General features: G+C 38.2%; 2 protein-coding genes across 7 annotated transcripts; one reads left to right on the forward strand and one right to left on the reverse strand.

Annotated features, from left to right (window-relative positions):
• The first annotated feature begins 365 nt into the window (after window positions 1-365).
• On the forward strand, window positions 366-6664 carry cisd2 (CDGSH iron sulfur domain 2). Its single transcript, XM_041785384.1, has 3 exons — window positions 366-599; window positions 4253-4467; window positions 4651-6664. Exons 1-3 carry the CDS (start codon window positions 497-499, stop codon window positions 4738-4740), a joined length of 408 nt encoding a protein of 135 aa, XP_041641318.1. The 5' UTR covers window positions 366-496; the 3' UTR covers window positions 4741-6664.
• A 340-nt stretch (window positions 6665-7004) lies between these two features.
• On the reverse strand, window positions 7005-22881 carry si:dkey-162b23.4 (sodium/hydrogen exchanger 9B2). Of its 6 annotated transcripts, none has more exons than XM_041785379.1 (13): window positions 22758-22881; window positions 21056-21321; window positions 18630-18831; window positions 17715-17885; window positions 16270-16412; window positions 15468-15595; window positions 13798-13973; window positions 13319-13425; window positions 10310-10459; window positions 10066-10174; window positions 8647-8783; window positions 8222-8444; window positions 7005-7955 (listed from the first exon to the last, which is right to left on the reverse strand). In XM_041785379.1, exons 2-13 carry the CDS (start codon window positions 21188-21190, stop codon window positions 7894-7896), a joined length of 1743 nt encoding a protein of 580 aa, XP_041641313.1. In that variant the 5' UTR covers window positions 21191-21321; window positions 22758-22881; the 3' UTR covers window positions 7005-7893. The 6 variants fall into 6 exon arrangements, with proteins under 6 accessions (XP_041641313.1, XP_041641314.1, XP_041641315.1 ...); XM_041785380.1 differs by lacking the exon at window positions 22758-22881 and adding an exon at window positions 22627-22710; XM_041785381.1 differs by lacking the exon at window positions 22758-22881 and adding an exon at window positions 22450-22558.
• Between the last annotated feature and the right edge of the window lie 23 nt (window positions 22882-22904).

The raw sequence follows: 22904 nt of genomic DNA on the forward strand, positions 1-22904 counted from the left end.
TGTCCTTACTGATTAAGATATTTAATGGGAAAATTGATAGTTGTATAGCATTCGGCTGGTATGGGAGATTGAATGCGTTCTGAGTGTTTAAAGATGTGTATTTTCAGTTAAAGAATGTATTAGGTGCAACACCGATACAGACGTGGAATTAGCGTGTGTATATTTATGATTATTTACTTCATGTACCTTTTTAAAAGCAATGTCTACGAGGAGCTCTGTAAGCAGGCAGAACCCGCCTTCTTCCCGACGAATTCAAGTCGTCCAATCAGAAGCCACCAACTCCTCCGACGCTGATTGGTCGCATGTTCTACCGTCACTGGACGTTGTTACGTGTATTCACAAAAGACTTGGGGTTCTTCTCGTGCCGTTACCCGTTTCAACGGAAGGAGTTTACGTACCGGTGACAGCCTACGTTCGGAATCAAACGCAATGACATGAACGAAGCCAAGGGACTATCCAAGTCAAACATAAAATCTGCTACATTGAGTTACTGAAGATGGTTTTGGAAACGATTTCAAGGATAATAAAAGTCCAGCTTCCAGCGTACCTAAAGAAGCTTCCGCTTCCGGAGACGATCACTGGTTTTGCAAGGTTAACAGGTAAAAATACAAAGCAGCTGTGTTGTACTTCTGACTGTACTGTGAAGATGACTTACACTGAACTCACTGGGGACACTTCAGCTTCACTGTGGCGTTTTAAGCTAATAGCATGAAAGTGAAAACTCGGCTATTGAAATGTATTGAACGACCTCAGAACCCGAGTTATATCTTAAGGTGCAGTTTTGCTAATTTGAGACGTAACCAGTGTTTGGTGTTTCAAAAAGCTAAAGAAACTAAACATTAACCTTAAGTAATGCCTACCAAAGTTTTCTCGTGTTTTTTAGTGTAAGAGCCATTACGTGAATGCATTTGATTGTCTCAGATGTGTTATGATATCTTGTGAATTCAAACAATTGTCTGTGTGATGTTACTGTATGTGTGCCACATAGCACAATGTGTAACCTGATCAGTTTCTTATACCATCAAATGATGAACAGATATAGCCTAATCCAAGATGCAATACAAAGCTAACACCAAAATCAGTGTTTAAACAGTCACAGGTTTGCCAAATCAGGTAAGGCACAAATAATTTCTTCTTAAAATTCGATTTAACAAGACACAAAAGCTGGAATAAACCAGAACATTGATTGTCTCTCCTGTATAAGAGTTTTCTTGTCATACATTTGTTGGGTTACTTCAGTGTTTGGACTTTATACAAGCAAAAACGAGTGTTGCAAAGTGATGATAAACTTAAAATTTTAGGCTAAGGGTTTTACTATATTGTTGAATCTATGAAATGTAGCCATCCTAAGATTATATCCTTATTTCATGTGTGCTGAGTTCATCTAAACAGTTCCCTTAGGGTTGTCATGATATAAGATTTTGAAGCCTTGATACAATACTATTTAAGCAGAAACACTACTAATACTTATGACAACAAAATGATAGTCTTAGGTGCCCAATATTGATTAATATTAAGGTTTTATTTCCAAAAATTGCAAGCAAATGCCTGCACTGTGTCTAAACTGTCTCTTTATTTCTCTTGTGGCTACTTTGGGTTAAAAATAAGACTGAACAGCTGTTTTTTTTTGTTTGTTTTTTTCCAAAATTGCTACTTTTCAATACTAATTGTTTAAAGTGAATATATTTTATGGCTTATGGTACAACGTATCAATTTGTATCAAAGAATTAAACACTTTGACATTTATTTAACTACATGTAAGAAATATCATTGCATTGTCTGTTGCGAGCAGCCATTCTGATAAAGGAAGTGCTGGCTTTTCTTTGTGAAGTGAGCCATGACTCATGTGATCTATAAATACAGTTCCTTATTCAACCATAAGAAAATTAGGGGGGCACAAAAGGTTTAAAGGAAAAACTTAAACCGTTTTATAACTTTTTTTTTTTTTTTTCAAGTTTTAGAAAGCCAAAAATTGGACTAATTTCAAACTTAACTTGCCCAAAATAAGGAAATGTTATGGTCTATCACATGTGGCAACTGTCGCACCTGTTGGACTGAGAATAAGTGTGATTTAATAACATTTTTACAGCCAGGCAAACAACACAGCCACCATTTAAGCACGAGTGCAGAGTAAAAGTACAGGGAAGCAAACTGAATATAGCAGCTGTTGAAGGAAACAAATTGAAAGTCCATCTTTGAGCTTATTGACCACCTCAACTTGACCTGTTGACCAACACAGACCCTTGGAAAGTGTCAAATGGAGCCTAAATATAGCTCAAAAAGTCAAAATGCTGAGCTAGCTCTGCAGTACTGAAATTCTTTAGCAAGTTCTGAGAGGCCAAGAAACCAGAAACAGACAGCATATTTTTACGTTGTGGTACTTTCTGCAAAGGCTGAAGGAAGTGGAAGAAAATGTGATGTGTCAGATGATGTAAAAGTTATTAATTACTCCTGTGCATAGGAAATATTATTCCCTAACAGGATTAAGGATAAGCATGTTCCTTTAGACAACCAAATCCTCTTAGAGAATTTTAATTGCCATAAAAATAGTGTTAAAAGTTCCAGGAGCCAGCGCTGAACTCCCAGCTAATAGTAAAATGACATAACTGTGGTTAATCCTCCCTGTACTTCAGTTTTCTGTCTCTCCATGTATGGTGGACTGTCTGACTGGTCTTTCCTAAAGCTCTTTTCTTGGCTCAGTGGGGCATTTCCCCCTGATAGCTGCCTGTGTGAGAAGATACTCTTCACTGGAGATCAAGCCCGGTAATAGAGCAGGAATGTAGATAAGAGGTGAGATAGTTCCCCAGTGGGTCCAATAGATACAGTGTAACCCTGCTGGAAGAGGCCTCAATAAGATGAGGAGGACAGTGGAGAAATGTGAAGCAGAAGTCACATTACTCTGAAATTGTAATGTATTTAGCATACATAAAAATACATCTGTGTGTTGTTTAAATGTCTCAAAAACACCAGTGACCTTAGTATCAAGCTGAAGTTAGAGCTTCTGTTTTAAAGAAAACCAACCATGGAAAAAAGTGACTTTGGTAGGGTTTATGATTTCCACATATACTGCAGTACATTGAAGCTGTTTCTATAGCCTGTCCACATAAAGATGCCCCAACCCTAAGAGTTTTTAACCAGCTGTTTTTTGTTGAGATTACATACCGCATAAATGGTGAAGACTTGTAGAAAATGATATTCTAAATGGAAGTGGGTTTGTGAATTAAGGTGAGACTGCTCACATAGACTGTTGAAAAAAATTGGGCAAAGCGTGCCTGATGCCAGCTATTTGATTAGTGAAGGGAGCCTGAGTCTGCAGCGGCCACCATATAGAAAAAAGGATAAAGGCCGTTCGGAAGTTGTCCACCTATTTCCTGGCTTGGTTTTATTTGAGCGGGGCAAATATCTGAGCCATTGACATCACCAGTCTTGAGGGAAATGCACCCCCCCAATAGCACTACAATGATATCAAATCAACAAGCTGTTCATCTCAGTACAGTCTGTTGTTAGCTGATGTCACTGCCTTCATTGAAACTTAACTAAACCGACATGCTATGTTTTTGTTCGTTGTGAGGTAAATTCCCTAAATCTGCTCATGGTGGAGCAGTGGTTATTAAAAGTATCATAACAGAGAGGTTTGTACCAGAAAACAGTAAATTTAATCCCCGACTTTTGTCTCTCTGCTCTGGTACAAAGCCAGGCAGCTACGCTCTGATCAGAAGCATTTTTAAAATGTGAGAGGATTGTATTTCTCATGAGTGGCTTAAGCTCATTCAACTGACACATCCACACCACCCTAGAGCAGATTTTATTGCCTCATTTTTCATGATTTTGAAACAGGTTATTTAGGCACAATTAATGCATTAACTTTGAAGGCCCACTTAAATCATCACTTAAAACCCATCATTACTCTTTGGCCTTCTTTTCAAGATAAGAAAATTATTTTCCCAGTAGATTTTACAATGATATTATGAAAAATTGCTTTTTTTTTGTTTTTGACCTTGAAATTAATTTAATATAGCTGTAGTAATAGTTTTTTAATTAAAAAATTGATTAGCCATCAATCGGTTTGTGTTTGTATTTGAAGGCACTCAAAAAGATTTCAATGACACATCAAGCCCTGTCCCCTCACAGAGCCCATGACCATGAATATTATATTTGAGCTTATGGCTCTCACACTTCCTTTAACATGAGACATGCCAGTGTTCACAGTTACTCTACTGTGTTTGCTCATGTGTATTTGATGTGTTTGCAGTGTCAGAGTGGCTCCGGCTGCTGCCACTCCTGGGTATCCTTGCACTGCTCGGCTACCTGACCATTCGACCATTCCTGCCGAAGAAAAAGAAGCAGAGAGACAGCCTGATTAACCTGAAAATCCAGAAAGAGAACCCGAAAGTGGTCAACGAGATAGACATTGAAGACCTGAACAGTGCAAATGTGTGTTACTGTCGCTGCTGGCGCTCCAAAACTGTAAGTAAACATGGGTTATCTTTTTGGAGTGAAAGTTACAGTGACTAAGCTGTTGTGCTTTTGTTACTCTTCACAGTGACTCTGATATACTTGGATAAGAGAAATGTATTTTTGTAAGGCTAAGGGTGACTTTGTTTTTTCTTTATATTGCTGATCAACTAATGTGATGTTTCCTCTTTACAGTTTCCTGTTTGTGATAAGTCACACTTAAAGCACAACGAGCTAACAGGAGATAACGTTGGACCGCTTATTCTCAAAAAGAAGATACTATAATTGACCACTGATGGGAGTTCCTTTCACCTCTACACTCTAGTGTTTTGCATTTGTTAACACTTTTTCATTTACAAGAACTGTGGTGATGCCTTAGTGTCATATTGTTGTTGGTCAGAAAAACTTCTGTCTCTATTTTAAGTGGCTGCAACACAACTAAAATGCAATTTTCCGGTCTAATCGTGTGAAAACCACGTGAGAGATTCTTTAACTACATTGTGCAGTTCATTGTTCACTGTATTACTAAGGCAGACTACACATTAGATGATTTTCATGTCATGACCAAATTTACAAACATAGGGGACAACAGACACAAGGACAGATTCAACAATCCCTGAATGCATACACTACACCTGCTGGCTGTCCTGGCATGCATTCTGTTTTGCAGGGAATAAAAAACAAGGGAAAAAAATGAGGGCGAAATCCCGGTTGAGAAGACAGTATAGTTGTGATCAGCAAAAATATGCAACATCTGGTTGGTGATGTTCTCTCATCTGTCTGCTCTCATTAGCTAATGCAGGTATGACGTTTGAGAAAGCCTAACCTGGAAGCTCTGACTGGATCAGGAGCAGTAAAATAATCATACAGACCAGGATCACTTTAACAAAAAATCTGTTAGGTTGGGCCTAATGTAATCATTTAGTGTGTGGCCAGTCTTACCTTTAAATTCCACATATTCCATGTCTGTGGTTTGCTCCAGCCAAAGGCATGCACCCTAGCCCACTGGATGCATCTCTAGAGGGATGCACAGGCCTGAGCAGCTGGAGGTGAGACAAGAAGACCACAGCTGAACTACAAGAACATGACAATTGTGCAATCGCGTGATAACAAGTCCAACATGATAATAGTGTCTAAAAAGATTATTTTGACTTTCTGCAGTTGATTTTCTTTTCACTTTTTGTTCTTTATTCTGGGATTTTTTTTTTGCTTCTACAGTGGGTGAGGACATTAGAAATTTAAAAGTTTTATTTTACCTTTAAAGGATCTGTAGTGCCATATAACTTTCCTTCATCTAGGCCACTGTTTTACCTCTGTGACCCACACATGATGAGATGTAATGCTGATACAGTGATGAGATTTACCATTGAGAGTCTGTGTACTGTCTTGTAATTTGGTGTCAACTGATGCTTTGCATTGATTTGCTCTCTGTGGGTTGATTTTGGCAGCAGCCTCAGTAAAAATAGATCCGGCAGTTGTCTCACAATGACGCTTCTGGCACGTGCTGGAGGACCAGGAACACCTAGAATCATAATGATTGACGAGAGAGAACCTAGCCTAATGAGGAAATAGACGCCTTGGAACATCCTTAGTTGGAATATGTGGAATTTAATGGTAGCAGAACAGGTTTTTATGACTGTTAAGTTCCATTAAATGCCATGTTTTCAAGTCAGATATAAACAATTTGGGACCATGTTTCGATGAGGGAAGCTGAAAACATAAGAGCAGTGACTTTATAAAGACCTTGTATAACTCAAGCAAGCATTTTCCCAGTTCACTGAAAAACTAAAATACTAGTGTAACCTGCAGTCATTATTTTATATTGTATTCCTTTATCTATGCTGTTATTTATCATTTAGCCCTTTATAAGTTGTTCTTCACCTGTTCTCAGCTGTCCCTGTGCTGAATATTAACATGCTTTTAGGATGTTAAATACGATCTTATTCTGTGTGTATCAGGGTTTGTTTTTCTCTTCAGACGTACTTCTGTTCATAGCCTAATGTAGAAACATTTCAAACCACTGGACTGTTAAGTAATATCCAGTTATACAAAGTTCTAACTAACATAAAGATATAAAATCTGGCGCACAGGGCTTTAGCTCAGTATCTGTGATGTCAAAATGGCTGTAAATATTTATTTTCCTGCTGAATATTTTTCCTTTTTATTTCATCAGATCTATTTTATACATAAATGGCCTTTTTTGTCTGCATTTTTGTGATTGTGTTTATTGAATTTTTGGCATTCAGGAGATGAGCAGCAAAATGTTACAGAAGGTAGTCAGGATGTTTAATTCATCATCAATATAAGTATTTCCCAAGTGCTTTTAAACAGTGCAAAGACTTTTTAACACAGCTTTTCCAAAATCCTTGTTGGAAAAGCTGTGGTTAAGTCCTTGCTCTGTTTAACAGTACTCAGGAAATACCTTAAAATGAAATTTTCATAAGGAGAGCTAATCACTTAATCCTCAACTGTATATGAATATGCTATTGTTATACTGTATGAAATCAATGATAACTTTATCAAAGAGACAGACAATCAGTTGTCATGGTTCATCTTTTATTTTTAGGAACATTTGATAAAAAACTAAAGCTCAATCAATTTAATCTAATATAAATAGTCAATATAAAAAGATAATTTTAAATGGACTCAAAAATCAAAAAATAACTCACACTGCATACTGCTGTAATAAAAAAATCGAATATAACAAACATGAAATCCCTACAGTGTAATTAAACTAAGAAAAAGATGGGTTTAATTAGATGATTTAAAAGACCTGATTGATTTTGAACATTCTTAATAACAGCAGATATAAATGTAGAAGATGATAGTAGCCAGAGCAGCATTGTATGTAAAGCTAAGAGAAAATATTGCTATTATGTTTTTCATTTCCTGAGTATTTGTAAACTACATAAACCCTTTTCAATACCAAGACACAACGCTAATACATAGTTCATGAAAACCACTCCGACACAAAGCCATTAAAATCTTGCCCTCAGTGCAAAACACCTAAAAAATGCATGTGTCTAACTTCAAACAAGAACACGTTGCTACAGCGATTTAACCTTCAAGTCCACGTACAGCAAATGGTTTACAGTAATTTAGTCAAAAGTAGTGGATTCACTGACAGTGACAGACAGGAGCAACATTAACATTTGAAAAAGTAAACTCTACTCATGCTGCACACTCAATAATAGATGAAACATTCATTTGACCGGGCAGCTGTGGGTTGTGGGTCATTTGGAGCCCGAGGCTTGAAAAAACCCCTCCCAGCTATAAATAGAGAGATTCATGTGTTCCTGCATTATGACAAACAATAAGAGCTGACTGACAAACAGACAAAGAAAGCCACTTGGTGGCTAAAGAGCAAATGCCTGAGGTGTGAACGCACACTGGGTATCTTTTAAAATGTCCTTGTTTGTTGTATGAAGACGGGTCATGTCAAAGCGTACTCTCATAGGTGACGGGAGTTTCGTTATCGTCTTCAGCTCCTGCTGCACTGCCTAAAGAAATAAAGAGGACATAGAGATAGAAAGTAATGAGATACAAAATAAAACTACACTGTGGAAAATTCAGAGTACTTGAACTTTTACAGCAACAATTCTTCAGTTGTGTGATGAAAAAAAAACATGAATATATGAGTGACAGGGTAAACAGACAAAACCCTATGCAAATCCTACTCTATGCAAAGGCTACTCACTACTCAAACACAACTACAAGGTTGGGTTTGACTGCAGTGTTGATGTGTTGTGTGCAGAACCTTACCCACCTAAGAAAAAAGCTGATAAATTGGGTTTGACTCGCTCACCACAGGATGAGTTCTTTGGTTTTTGTAGCAGGCGGGGTCCAGTGAGCCCTATGATAAGAGCTCCAACAGGAGCTGTGAGAAGAATGGCCAGCACAGCCACAGTCAGCACATCCATGCCGTACTTCTGCAGCTGATCGTCGTTCCTCGCCCTGGCCTGGTCCAGGGCTGTGGAGCCTATAGCTGCCTAAAGAAGACAGGGAAAAAGGTGTTTCCTTTGTGCCCACTCATACATTTACCCTCAGCTTAAGGGGGCAATCTATATTCAAAAACACAGTATTTGTTTTAATGTGGAAACAATGTATTACAAGATGGAGAAATTAGGCCCAAAACTACATACAAACAGGAATAAGTATATGGCAGGAATGTATATTTAAGTACTGGCATACCTGCACTGTGGCTTTGGGCATCCATGCCAGAGCTATGAACATCTTTTCCTTCAAATTAAAGCCAGCACACAACACACAGACAAAAGTGAAGAGGACTCGGACCAGCAGGGCGATGAGCAGAGAGGCTATACCCAGACCTAAGCAGAAAAACAAACGAGTTATAAAGAGATACTACACCATATCGTTAAGGAAAAAATAAGACTCGTGAAAACAATCATTATGCCACCAGTTTCTTCTTAAAATTGAGGAAAATTGGGGCACAGTGGAGTGGAAAAAAGGCACAGAGTCTAACTATGTTGTAATTATATAATACCTTTGTTTAAATGTCTATGCTCTAGAGCAGTGGTTCTCAAATGGTGTGCCGTGGCACACTGGTGTGCCTTGAGACAAGTCTAGGTGTGGCTGACTTCACATATGTACAACAACTATGCAACAACTAAAGAGACTATAACCAATGTCCTTACAGCATGCAAGCATTACATGCTGCATTGCATCATATAGTATTGCATGCTCACTGTCCATCTGTTATCTGTTAAATATGCAAATGTAAATTTACATGTAAAAATATGACATCTCATGCTTTTACTAAGAAAATTTGAGGTGTGGTGCCTCTAACAGCTGTGAACCACATAGTGTTATCTCCATGTTAGCACAGGTCAGACCATAAAAATTCATAAATATATGAATATCCATGCAACACACTCCTCTTTGTAAAACAAGCTAACAAGTTTCGGGAATGATATAAGTGGAAGAAAATTAAGACTATCCTCTGGTGGGACACTCCTGGTGTCTTCTCATCCTTTGTGCAACCTCTTCCCTTGTTACTTGTCCATCTTAATAGGAGCGACAGAGAGAAAATAGGAACAGGGTGACTGGGGATAAACCTGGGGAGCTGCAGTGCATCACTTGCAGAGTGTCAGGATGCTACAAAAGGAAACTGTAATCAAACTGATGTAGCTGGCACTTTGTATGCTGTTGGGACTGGGACATGTTGCTACTTGCTACACATGCTAAAAAAGCTATTTTGCAAGGACATTAATATGGTGTGCCTTGAGACATCAGCTTGCTTTTTGGTGTGCCTTGGGCAAACAAAGTTTGAAAACCAGTGCTCTAGAGGCAAGTCATGGGGAATTCTGGATAGTCTGGACGTAAAAACAATAGTGTAAAATAGAAATTGTTTTTTTATTTTAGAGAGAAATCTGAAATTTAAACCCTTCTGATGAAACCCTGTTATGAGTGCTAACACAGTCTTATAAATATTTGCTGGACATAGACAGATGAAACCCTCCAGAGGCTTCTTTCTGCCTAAGCAAATAAATTTACATCCACACAGTCACATTTGAATGTCTCTGAGTGATAACAACCACCTCACTGTATTGTATTAAGCTGTTTGTGCACTTATGTGTTTGGACGTCTCACCAACTGTGTGTCCCTCCAAAGCAGAGACTCTGATCTCGGCTCCTATCAGTCCAAAGAGTAGAGGCTGAAAAACGTCCCATGCCCACCCCACCACCTCCTCCACACGGGCCTTAAGACAAAGAGAACACACAGGAGGGTCAACGTTGTCATTTCATTACTACTAATTGAATAGGTTTCAGTAACACATTATAGAATGTACTTTTTCTGTAGAGTTAATGTTTAGCTTTATTATATGGAAAATTACCTTTCCTCCACCCCAGCCGAGGCCAGCCAGGAATGCAAGCACCAGGGTGCAGAGCCCTCCAGAGCCGGGGAACCCAGCAACTGCGCTGCCAAACACGGCAAAGACGGATAGGCCCAGCACCAAGAAGGATCGCTTCATTACTACATGTTTCTGAGTGAAAAAGAAAAAGAATGTGTTTCTAGCAGAAAAATAGAGCAGCATTAAAGGTATAAATTCAGAAAATTACATGCAACAGTTTCAGGTGTCATCACATACTAGAAAGGTAGGCAGCCTACAATGAGTGATCTATGGTTGCCCTTTAAGTTTGCTAATATATTTCTGTAAACTCTCCAATTAATCCAGTGTTTTCGTCAAATACAGAGTTTGTAATTTCACGTAATAGCTGTCAGAATATGACTGTGCAGAGGCCTGGAGGACAAAAATCTTCAGACAGGAGCTGCTACCTTTGAACACAAGCATTTCATTCTCCATTTCCTGAAAACAACCCATGTGTATGTCTACTGACAACCACAGTAACACAAAGATATTATTTTAACTGAATTTCTGTCGTGTTGGACCCTTATATGACACACTATTTAAAGGTACAGTTTTAGTGAAACAAACTTGGTAAAAATGAAACAAAATATCAATAAGGAGGCATATCTACATCAGTGTTTAGTCACCTTAATGTGTAAAATTGTTTTATTTGTATTCACTTAGAATATACCTTTTATTCATACATATTTATTCATTCACAGGGAGGGTTACCTTCATGGACTCTGTGAACGTGGATTTTTGCATCTTTCATGTTTCAACAGTACCACACAAGAGACCAAACAGGTTGTTTGCACTTGATCCCCAATGTCCATTGGGGATCAGGAAGTTTTGAAAGAATACCAACAGAGGAAAGCTTGTACTTTGTAGCTTTAAATGGACTTCTATGTTGCAGTTATAATCAGAAAATTTCTACATACATTGAATACAATCCCTATACTTAACAAAAAAGGGTTTTTTCCCCTCACAGTTTATAAGATTTATCTGGCGCACAGGAGATCGATACCACAAGTACTGAAGGCCTCTGAGTGTCTAGTGCTGCCTAGCCAGATGAAGGGAGACATGAGTCTAGAGGAGTCTTTTACTAAGCCAACAGGCTGCTTGAGCTCCTGCTGAAAAAAATGCTGATTTTGTCACAAACTTCATTTTAATTAAATGGTGATGTGCTATCAACTGAATAAACCTTAAGGGGTGAGAGACTGAGTAATGATATGCTGTTCACAAATGAGCCTGTGCTACGAAAAAGCTCTTTTATGAAAGCCATGGTAGCCAGCTCCAGTTCGAGTGCCAGTTTCCTTTCCCCCATCCTTTGTCGATATTTGATCCACATTTAAAAAGCGAAACTATTAAAAACTGAAGACCCAACTGGAAGCCAAACAACTAGCTCTGCTGAGCTGAGCTACATGATCAGGATCTCTTTCAAGCAGTGGTTCTCAGCTGGTGTGTCAGGATCCCGCAGTAGGTCCAAAAGTCCTTTTCAGTGGGTTTGCTAATGTGTTCCAGGAAGAAGAGTTAATTTTGACAGCTATTTTTCATTTAAGTCTGAGTCTTAGTCTTCAGATTAAATTCCTTTTATTTTTAGTCACATTTTAGTCTTTTCTACCCTTCATAGTTTAAGTCTAGTTTTAGTCGATAAAAACTCAAAAACATTCAGGCGCCATAGAAAGTCCTCACATTTTAGTCGTAACTTTTAGTCTGAGCATTTGTTCTCTTGCCTGAATCTGGTACGAAATCATGGTGGTGTATTCTATGCACCCTGCCAAACCTGGGGTCACTGCTTTCTACAGATGCATTGCATTTTGACAGATTTACCCACAGTGGAGAAATATTATGGATTTTGAATGTCCAGCGAAAACTAAATTACATTTTAGTCTCATTTTATTCATCTTGACAAACTAAACTTACATTTGGTCCGTTTTAGTCATCAAATATCTATTTTTGGCTAGTCTTAGTCTAGTCTTTCTCATGCAAAAAAGGCTTTCAACGAACAATTTAAGTCATAGTTTTAGTCAACAAAATGAACACTGCCTGGAAGCAAAAATTGCGCCTAAAAGACTATGAAAAGTGTGTTTTAAGTATGCTTGTTTTGTCCTTTCTCTTTCATTTGTCACATTTTGTACTCTGTGAGGTCCAAACTGCACAATTTTTCATTAAAGAAATCCAAGCAGTCAAAAAAGATCCGAAATTTGGGTCAACAATGTCTCATTGAGGAGTTGATGGTGGGCCTGAGGTTTGACCAGTTGAGAACCACTGCTTTAAAAAGACAGGTTTCCCACAACATATAAGAGTGGACTTTAGTTCTTGCCTGCTGCCTTTTCTCTGTGAGTCTTTTAAAAACTGTTTTTTGCCTGAATATTTCACCATTTTCAGACACAAAGTAGCTTTCTTTGAAGAATGTTTTTATATTTGCACTTTGAATGCTTGGCATTGACGTAAACGGCTCAAACCTGGCCTTTTAGTATTGTTTCTCTGTGTAGAAAACACTTCTTGCAATCACACAGTAGTGGGTGCTCTCCGCTGCAGTGTGACATCATCTGCAAAGAATCTATGATGTGCTCTTTTTTATTTCCACTGGTTACCACCAGAAGTGAGCACTGCAATCTAAAATCTGACTTTAAATAGCTAAAATCAGAGCATTGCTTCGGTGATGCTTACATATTTCCATATTCAAGGTAGAGGAGAATCATACCCCATACACCACTGCCAGGATTAAAGTCTATACAAGCATAGACATGGATGATGTGTTTGGGTCAACTATGCTGGTGTTTGGGAAGTCAAGCGCAACAAATCCTTCTTTATCAGAAAAGGTGAGTGCTCATTAGCATAACAATATTATGAGGGTCACTGTCAGTTGCCAGTCAGTGAGACCCTTTATTGATATTATTCACAGGACCATATGGAAATATAGATGAGTAATGATAAAGAGTTAGCAGTAAGAAAACTGTGTACAATGAAGTGATGGTGTAATCTGCCTACCTGGTCAACACTGGGAAAGTATTGGATGAGGAAACCAAGAAGAATCCCAGCAACCATCCCACCAGCCACCTCCAGAACACCTCTCAGGAGGTTGTACCAAGTAGAGCCTGGACAGATCAGTACAGTGAAAATACTTAAGAACAACTCAACTTGATTGAAAAAAGTCTTTTCAAATGTCATAAAAATGACTATTTGTTTTATTAAGTGTTTTTGATGCAGTTAAGTATAACTCTTTCAAGGTAATACCACAGTCATAAACTTCAAAACAGAAAAAGTAAATGGCACACACACACCCTCTGCTGAGCTTTCAAAAAACTACAGAAACAACAAAACAATCTTTGTCCTGTGCTGACTTTCCATGCAGGTCACTGAACTTGCTCCCACTCCTCCAGAGATAAGATGGTGATGTGTTTCAAACAACAACGCTGAATTCAGCACCTCACCCCTGCAAAAACAGACACAAACAACAACAGGGTTACCTGAGGCAAAGGCCATGCCCAAGCATGTGGTGAACCCTGTAATGGCCAGAATGTCGTCAAAGCTTCCAGCCGCCATCAGCAGGGTGGGGATGCCCTCCTCCACGCCATAACCATCCTTCTGCAGCAGCAGCATGGAAGGAACCACGACTGCTGGTGACACGGCACCGAGGACAAAGCTACGATGTAGAGGAGATTAATCTTTAATTAACCCAGTAAAAAAAGAATTGGCTTTGAAAAACTGAACATGAACTGGGAAAAATTAATACCATTTTTGCACAAAAATGAAAGAAAGATCAAATTTCTCAGTACATGGAACCAAGGCAACATTTATGGCTTTAATTACACAACGTCCAGTGGCATAGGGCAGTAGTTCCCAAATGGTGTGTCCTGATTTAAGTGAAGGCGTGTCTTTGGACTTAGTACAACTATATGTTATTACTACAGCTGTACATCAACTAAGGATATCGTCTCATGCGCTAAAGAGGATATTTCACATAGATATGAATATGGTATGTCTACAGACTAGGTGTGCCCTTGGATCGAGCAAAGAAATTTGTTTGGCCAAAAACAACCAAATTTCACCCAGATTCATGGCACATGTAGTGCCTCTATTCTATCAGTATACTAGCAGGTTTGCTAGTCCAATTCTGAACAGTTAAATTATTACAAAGGAGAGTTACACCTTTGTGTAATGGGAGATCTGTGAAAACAAAGGTGGCTGTATATTTTTTTTAAGTGGGCAACAATTTTATAAAGGCACATTTTAGTTAAAGTGCCATCTAAAATTTAAGACCTCTTACAAGTAAAAATAAGACTTTAACGACTTTTCATGGTGTTAAATTTCCAAAAGTACAATTTAAGACTTTTTAAGGATCTGCAGGAATCCTGTTGTGTGGAACCCAAACATTTTCTGAACTCTTTGCAGTATCTGAATTTTGCAGTTTCCCAAAAAAAAACAAGCTACTGACATCAAAATTAAAAAAAAATCTATATTCCAAAATTCTGTAAAAAATATATATTTCATTTTGCCAAAATCAAAGATTTTCTACTTCAAGGAAATCAATGATATCTTTATTATCTCCCCCATCTTCCCCTTAACCACTAATAAGCAATACATACAAAAGAGGAAACCACTAATAAGCAATACATACAAAGGATGAAACAACTGTCAGTGTAGAGAGCCCAAGATCATAAGTTTTATTTATATAACATAAATGTTGAGTGACCTGAAATAATCCAGAAATTCATACATAAAAGGCTAACCAGGTTGTAATGTGATCTTCAGACTCCCTGGAACAATGTCTTTTCTTATCTCTGTTTTATGGGAACATGCTCATTGTGGGTACAGTTTGTTATACAGTGTTACTGTAACTCCTTTGTGTCATCAAAACAGCCTTTTCTGTTTTGTCTCTATGTTCAGACAATATCACTCACAGTGTATCTGCTTAAGATAACTAAACTGCTTCAGTGCAATGAAAGCTCAAAAGTCTGCTCACCCAGCACTCACTTTAAGAAATCTCTGAATTAAAAAAAAACCTTCAAACAGCACTTAACAATTGAAGGTTTTGTCATTAGTTATTCTCATGTTTCTAACACTACATGTCTCATTAAAGTCATGCAGCATTTTCTTTAATAACACTAAAATGAATTGGAAATAGTGTTGTATTTACCCGAGAATGAAGCCCCACACCCAGGGCAGGCCCATGAGGAAGTGAGACACCAGTGCTGCAGTGCATGCCTCTATGATGCAAGGCCCAACAGCCACACGTAAACACACTGTTTTAAGTTTCTTCAGAGCCTGAAAACAAAAACACCAATAATATTTATGATTCATCAGCATGGCTGCAATCACTTTGGCCATTTGTCACATCAAAAGTACTGAACATATGCCTTTTTATGCTTAGATTTGCTTTTTTTTTCTCCATGGACTATGAAAAAAGTAAAATTTTGTTTGCTGTCAGATAAATTAACAAACTACAGTGTTGTGGCAGTTACTCCAAAAAGTAATCCTTTACATACTACTGGTTACTTTCTCAAAAAGTAATGCATTACACTGCTTAGTTATGTACAACTCAACGTAACTAGTTACACTACTAGTTACATCACTTCTGCATTACTCCATGTCAGCTGAGATCTTCTGTAACTTAATTGCCAGTGAAAAATACTATTTTAGACTTTACAATTCAAACATCAGTGAAATGTGATGGCACTATTTCATGCTTCCTAGCTTTGTCATAGAATACTGCCTTTGTAGGTGTTTGGAAAGATTTGATGCAGAGTTTATGACAGTGGAGAGTTGTTTCTGACCTGGGCACAGTTTACATTTCACCATCACATTCTCATCCTTCTGTGCAACAAATTTAAAGTAGTGTTCATATCTCCGCGCATCTAAAGATGTCCTTATTTGAACAGCTCTTCTGTTTTCCCTTTCTATCCTCAATGCACAGTGTATTGTATATCTGTATGGCATACCGTAGGATCCAACCCTAAACCCGCTCTGACCAGTATAACAGCCAGAGCAATGTTCCTCAGAGACGCGGACCATCTGAAGTCAATGTACACCCCATCTGTTATTACTGGGATGTTTCTCAGCATGAAGCCCATCAGCAGCATACCTGCAACACAGCAGAAGGCATGAGAGAGGAGAGGTTCTCACACAGCCAGACACAGAACAGGAATACAGATCACCCATTGCTTTTTCCACTTCTTTTGTTTTGAACTTGAGCTTTTTCAAACCCATTGATACCTGAAATGCTGAGACTCACTGTAGGGCTGTGAAGCCTGTTTTACAACTGAAAACTCAAGTTTCAACCAACCTTCCTTGAAAATCTATATTTCATAAGAGAATTTTTGTGTCCAAAACATGCCATGTGTTTAAAAATATAACAACAAACTAGATTACACAAAAAATGTTAATAAGTTGGTGCCATTTACTTTAATTATGGCATTTTGGATGACAATTTTCTTCCATTACTCTTTCCATGCTTTTATATCACCATGCATCAATCTTCTCTGTAGGTGTTTAAAGAAGGAAAGTGACACTGAATTGGCAGGCAAATGTAATCTCAAAGGAAACCAACAGAGAAATTTCAAAGCGAACTTCACAATCTGTCCTCATTGAACTTCAATCTACTTCTGATGTGTTTGTGACCAAGGAGTGGCTCCACTTCTGGATTTTAATTTTGTTGTTGGCACAGCTGGTGGCGTAAGATCTCCACCTTTAGATCCATAATACATGGAATTTATCTTTGTATTACAGTTCAGCTGTGGCCAATCTCTTAAACAGAGGAAATTCAAACTACAGGTGTTCAACTACTTCTATGGTTTTTAATTTTTAGTACATCCACTGACGTAGGTAAAACTTTCAGCTAAAATTTATCAAGTACATTCTGAACTGTATGTGCAGACTGTCCCACATGGGGGTGCTTCTTGTCTGCATCCATCTATAGGTAACTAGATGTTGTGCTTCAAAGTAAGCAATGACCATATCACATACAACTTTCAGAAACCTGGAGCAAACTGGAGGCAGTCAGTCTATGCTGATGCTAGCCTCTTCTCCTCATGCTTGAGTGAAAAGATTGAATACAAAAAGTAAGAGGTTTGGATAAATGGCATAATGTCATGACAATAAAGTACACCCTTCACCATCTCAAGCTGTAATTTTGACCACAAATACTCCCTGATTCATGCTGAAATGTATGACTGGTCTGTAAAAACTGTAGTGATAAAGGACCAGTCATTTCGTCACATAATTGTTGAGAGCAAACCATATGGCAGACATATGCTTTGTTAAATAAACAGTTTGAACACTAATGTATAGTGTTACAAAATATCACCCCTGGTGTAGATATCTGTCTTTAAATATAAAATAAAGCCTTGTATAGAGCATAAACACTAGGTTTTATCCCCAGCCTTACCCAGGAGTGGGGGGAATGGAGGTAGTTTTGGCAGACGGATAAGAGCCACCACTTTCCCACCAATGAGTGCACAGATGAAGAGAATTGTGATGCCAAACAGATTGCCCCCTGGAAGACATTCATCTTCTGTGATGGACCACACCACTCCAAAGAGTACACCAGCCAAAAGGACTGGAGAATACACAGAGGACAGGCAGTAGATTAGAACGGCATGGCTGATTTATTAGCATCATAAAAAAGTGAGGGATGAACATGGCACTATGGACAATTTAATCTGTTATATAAGACAGCTTAATAATAATACTCTTCTCAAAATTCTTAGAAAAAATATTTTTTTCATCTGCCATGTAATGGGTGCTGAAAGTACCTAAATTAGGGTAGAGCACATCTTATTATTTGTAGCTGAATTGCAATATACAATGTATAATATATCCATACATTTGTCCATAAATGATTGACTACAACAAAGTCAGTTCTAAGTCAAATCCACATGAGCTACATGCTAAATGTCATGCAGGCACTTGTATGAACAGTCAGCTGCCCAATGTCAGCATGTAGATGAAAAATACATATAATATACACCCAGTTCGAGGTTTTCATTAAAAGCTCTTTGTTAAACTAAAGACACACGATGATAGTTCTCCATTTAGACTAAACAATTCAAATAGATTATTTTGTGGTCAATAGGCATAACAAAGTTAGTGGTTCTTACACCAAAAAATCTTATAACAGAATAAATGATAAACTATACTAAAACCACAATACTGTCTTCCCTATTATCTCATTTTGAAATGTATCACTCTATCTTGAAACTCTATGAGCTGCCCAGCCCTAGCTGGATGGCAACAAATGTCTTTGTCAGCGTCTCAAAAAAAAAACAAAAAAAAAAACAGCTACAATCCCTCTTTGATTTACCTTTAGTAATAAGAGAGGCCAGAAGGCCTCTTGGTGGACACGGGCAAAATCTCTGGAGCAGGGGGCAGCAGACCACAGGGGGGTCTGTGTTGGTGCCAGCGTCCACAACAGGGTTTCGAGGAATAAAATATGTGGTCTCCTCTGTGACATTTGGACTGGAGCAGCGTCGTACCACCACCTGGATCTGGTTCACACTCAGGTGCTTGAAAAGAAAAAGCAGGCCAGTTATAACATTTGTATGAGTAATACACTGTTATTTATTTTTTTTTTTTTTTTTTACAATGTTACAGTTTTATTTCACAAGAGACTTACTCCAAAACAGAGCTGGAAAAAGCACAAGACTATTGTATGTAAGTCAAAGTACAGTTACTCTAGTTAAAACTTACTTGAGTGAAAGTACTGGTCTTTAAATATACCCATGTAAAAGTAAAATAATGTAGTTAAGTACTGAGTAGCTACAGAGGAGTTGTTCTGTAAAATATGATCTTTCTTTATTGGCAAGAGCAACAAGAGAATAGATCTCCAACCAGGTTAATGTTAAGTCACACCTCCATATTAAAGTAGAATACAGCAAAATTGAAAGTGTTATTTAAACTCTTGCAGAAATAAGTTTAACATTTTAAGTATCTAGGTTGGTCCACACTACATATAGTTCAACTCAACTTTTGAAAGTGTTAATCATTTTTCTATATTTTTCTATAAAGAGTGCAGTAACTCCTGCAAATCTATGGCAAGGTGGTTCTCCTCTGGCAAGAACAAAGCAGAGAGTCAGCTTCTTAGCAAGGCAATTCATACTGATGCATGCATACCTTTAGAAGCACCTTAAATCCCAGCTGGGGAATCTAGCGTTGTGAATAACTTCAATCATGGTGCAAATATGTCAAACAACAACTGTACAACAGGCAACATCCAAACACGACTAAAAACATATAAAACACATCTAAACACTGCCTAAGGGCATGACAGGGAACTTAGCCCAAACATCTCCCCAGATTTGAAATCACAGTGAGTGGAGCTTAGCTCAATTGAGTCTTTACAGAGTTTAACTAACAGTGCTGGATCAACACTGTGCAATAACTCACAACACGGAAGACCCTTTCACTTAGAATCAAAGTAAAATTACACCTTGGGAGTTAAAATCAACTCTGAAATGTTTTACAATGAGATATCAATACTCCAGGTTTTGCTGTGTCCAACAGCTGTTTTGGGATGTGCTGTAGAATCATTTTCTCACTATGTACTGCTGTGTGGTCAACAGAGGTGGAAAAAATACATGAGTAAAGTACTCAAGTAAAAGTACAGTTACTCTGGTTAAAACTTACTTCAGTAGAAGAATAAGTACTGATTTTTAAATGTAAAGTAATCTGAGTAAATATATTTCTTTACTTTCTGCCCCTAATCCAAAGTGATGTACGTCTAAAAATACATTAAATAAAACAAAAGTCCAGACAGGTGGAACCACAACAAACACAGGAGCTGCCATACCATGCTAGAGGCACTGCACAGGATGTATACTAAAGCTTATCCAAATTTAGATTAGATTACATTATGTTTTATTGCAATGTTGAAATTGCAGAAGGTGCGATATTTCTTTGACCTGAAATGTGTGTCGACATACCAAGTTAATACATTTGCATTTACATTTGCAGCAAAGATGTTATGTTCTAAACATTATGCAGATATTCAGCTGTCATTCTTTTCTATAATAGTTTGCAAAAATCCAATTTTTTTAAAAAAATGTTCCACCTTAGTTTAATCTCCCAAATCTTGCGTTTGTTATAATATAGGATGATATATTGCTTGTTTGTTGAGAAAATAAAGAGAATAAAGATGAGGAGCTTTGAAAATAATTTCAATTAAATTATATTGTGAGGAAAAAGAATGCAATTAGATGATTTTCTGAAATTGTTCAGCCCTAGTTAAAGCATTCCTCTATGAAAAATGTAAAGGCTGTTTGTTATACATGTCCATGACCACCTTACTTTCAAACCCATGTTGGCCCCATGCCCTATCAGTATTGTTAACCAGCAGATTATGGAGAAGAATAACTTGACTAATAAAGATATGAACTTGCTCAAGGATGTGAAAGCTACAACTACAACATCATGCTATTTGTTACATAGCTCACTTAAGCAGACTGGTGTCTTCTGACATTTCTAAGACCTTTCTTAGATTATTATCTTAAGTTATGTATTTCACAAACATATTACCTTAAGCTAGGTATTTCACAAAGTTAGAGGAAATAATTTCAGAATGCAAATGCACATAACACATCACCACTTTATTCCTGTATAGATTTAAAGATATGTTTCAATAAGTATTAAACAACAAAGGCTTTTCCCTTCCAAAAACCTATGTTTGTTCAGCTCTCAGGCTCGTAAACACATTTAGTGAAAGTTAACAGTTCAAAAATAGTAATACTTTACCTCCACATGGTTTGGTGAAGGCAGCGGGATCCTGTCCAGCAGTGGGCTGGGTGCTGGACTGGGGGCTGGACTTGGTGCAGGAGTATGTACCGGGCTGGGCTCTGGGGTAGCAGGTTTGGGCTGAGTTTCTTCCATGGCAGTTTGCTACAGTAACTCTGGTCCACTCTCCTCTGTATTACAGTACATCAAGCAGAGGGGTGGGGTTGGCCATTGATGGGCTGTTCCTTCACTTCTGGGTCTAAATGTCCACTTCTGACCACAGGTTTCTGTCCAAAACACACATTAATACACAAAAAAGAAGCAATTATTTCCTAAGTGTGTTGGGAAAAGTTTGTTACTTGCTATGACTATAAAGATAATTTCAATTTAGCTCATTAATCTTCACACTTAGCTTAGTTCAACAAATTAGATTTGAACAAGCGGTGTTTGAAAAGGAAGAAAAGATCAACTCAGACTTCATGCCAGAAGAAACTGATGGGTGTGTCTGATACAGTTTAAGTGGTATCAAGGTGTAAAGGTTACATCAAACACAATTTAAGGGCATGGGTTCAATGAGTGCACTCGCAGATGTAGTACTTGTTTCACTTTGTGATTTTAACAAGGGCATCATAATGCACAAATGAAGATTTTACAGAGGAACAATAAACGTAAGACCGAGAGGGTACAATAGGTATAAATGTTTCCTAAATAAGACATATTAAGATGTATCAAAACCACCGGAGAAAGATATGATCCCTTAGCTTGTCTCTGGTCTATAAAATGTTAACATAGCGCACTAGCATCCAAACTAATAACCCTACTTAAATAACATATTAGCGCCGGTTATAACTGTATGCTGACCAGCTCCTAAAGCTATAATTCAAGCTATTTAACACACCAACACTGAGGTTATTTACAATATGCTAACGCTACTACAATGTTTTGACAGTTGCGTATGGCAACAGACGTTGGTTAATCCAACTCTAGGCAGACCACACTAATCAATGCTTACAGCTCGACCATATGGCTCATTTAGCTAGCTTTAGCTAAAGTACGTTACTGCGGATGCCAGCACAAGTAGGTTAGAGTTAACTAGCAACTGCCAATAACAACCCCTGTCCAACTGGCACTAGCGACTTCCGATACAGTTAAGAACGAAATGTTTACAAGCTAGGCTGTCACGGCATGCATCGTGTACCTTACTGACACACATATAGCAAGCACCGTGAAGAGGCAAATCCACGCCTCACGACAAAACGTAGTAGTGAGCCCATTATCGGACAACGTGTTTGCTTGGTAGCATGCACCTAACCTGACATAACGTGATCTCTCACAACCAAAGATGCAACAAATTAGCTGTCTCTTGCCGTTAACTGGACCGGCTTTTCAGTGAATCCATTATGAAGGTTACCCACGTTGTTCAAAGCCATAGAGCTCGTCAAATTAACGTTAACGTGAGAGTAACGTGAGAGTAACGTCACTCGATCTAACAAAAAGCTTCGCCAAAGACAACACCTAACCGCCTCACTACTTTGCCAGACACCGATCAAATTCCGTGGATAGCTGAAAGCACTGTCCGATAATGGATTCACCTCCAATAGCTAGCAGCATGCTTCCTACCAGGAGCTGTCATTTGACTCGGCACGGTAGCTTGCCAAAACTGCCTCCGACCCCAGGAAACGGATTCCCCAAATATGACCCCGTTAAATAAAAAGCAGCTCACCTCATAACGTAAACATTGTCATCTCCTGTCAGCAGCAGCGTTCTGGCATTTGTTCTGAGGCAGATAGAGCAGCTGGGGAATGGGAATCAGGCGGATTAGTGATGGCAAAGCATGTATGTGCTGCGCACAGGAGTGCTGATATGTTGT

Source organism: Cheilinus undulatus, linkage group 4 (genome assembly GCF_018320785.1).
Source record: "Cheilinus undulatus linkage group 4, ASM1832078v1, whole genome shotgun sequence".
Classification (NCBI taxonomy): Eukaryota; Metazoa; Chordata; class Actinopteri; order Labriformes; family Labridae; genus Cheilinus; species Cheilinus undulatus.

Excerpts from the sequence above, each read along its gene's own strand:
- si:dkey-162b23.4 (XM_041785379.1), bottom strand. The coding sequence starts at position 21,190 with ATGGAAGAAACTCAGCCCAAACCTGCTACCCCAGAGCCCAGCCCGGTA. Across the intron at positions 18,832-21,055 it reads CTTCACCAAACCATGTGGAG|CACCTGAGTGTGAACCAGAT; the intron begins GTAAAGTATTAC and ends TTTCTTTTCAAG. Across the intron at positions 16,413-17,714 it reads TCCATTCCCCCCACTCCTGG|GTATGCTGCTGATGGGCTTC; the intron begins GTAAGGCTGGGG and ends GCTGTGTTGCAG.
- cisd2 (XM_041785384.1), top strand. The coding sequence starts at position 497 with ATGGTTTTGGAAACGATTTCAAGGATAATAAAAGTCCAGCTTCCAGCG. Across the intron at positions 600-4,252 it reads TGGTTTTGCAAGGTTAACAG|TGTCAGAGTGGCTCCGGCTG; the intron begins GTAAAAATACAA and ends ATGTGTTTGCAG. Across the intron at positions 4,468-4,650 it reads GCTGCTGGCGCTCCAAAACT|TTTCCTGTTTGTGATAAGTC; the intron begins GTAAGTAAACAT and ends TCCTCTTTACAG.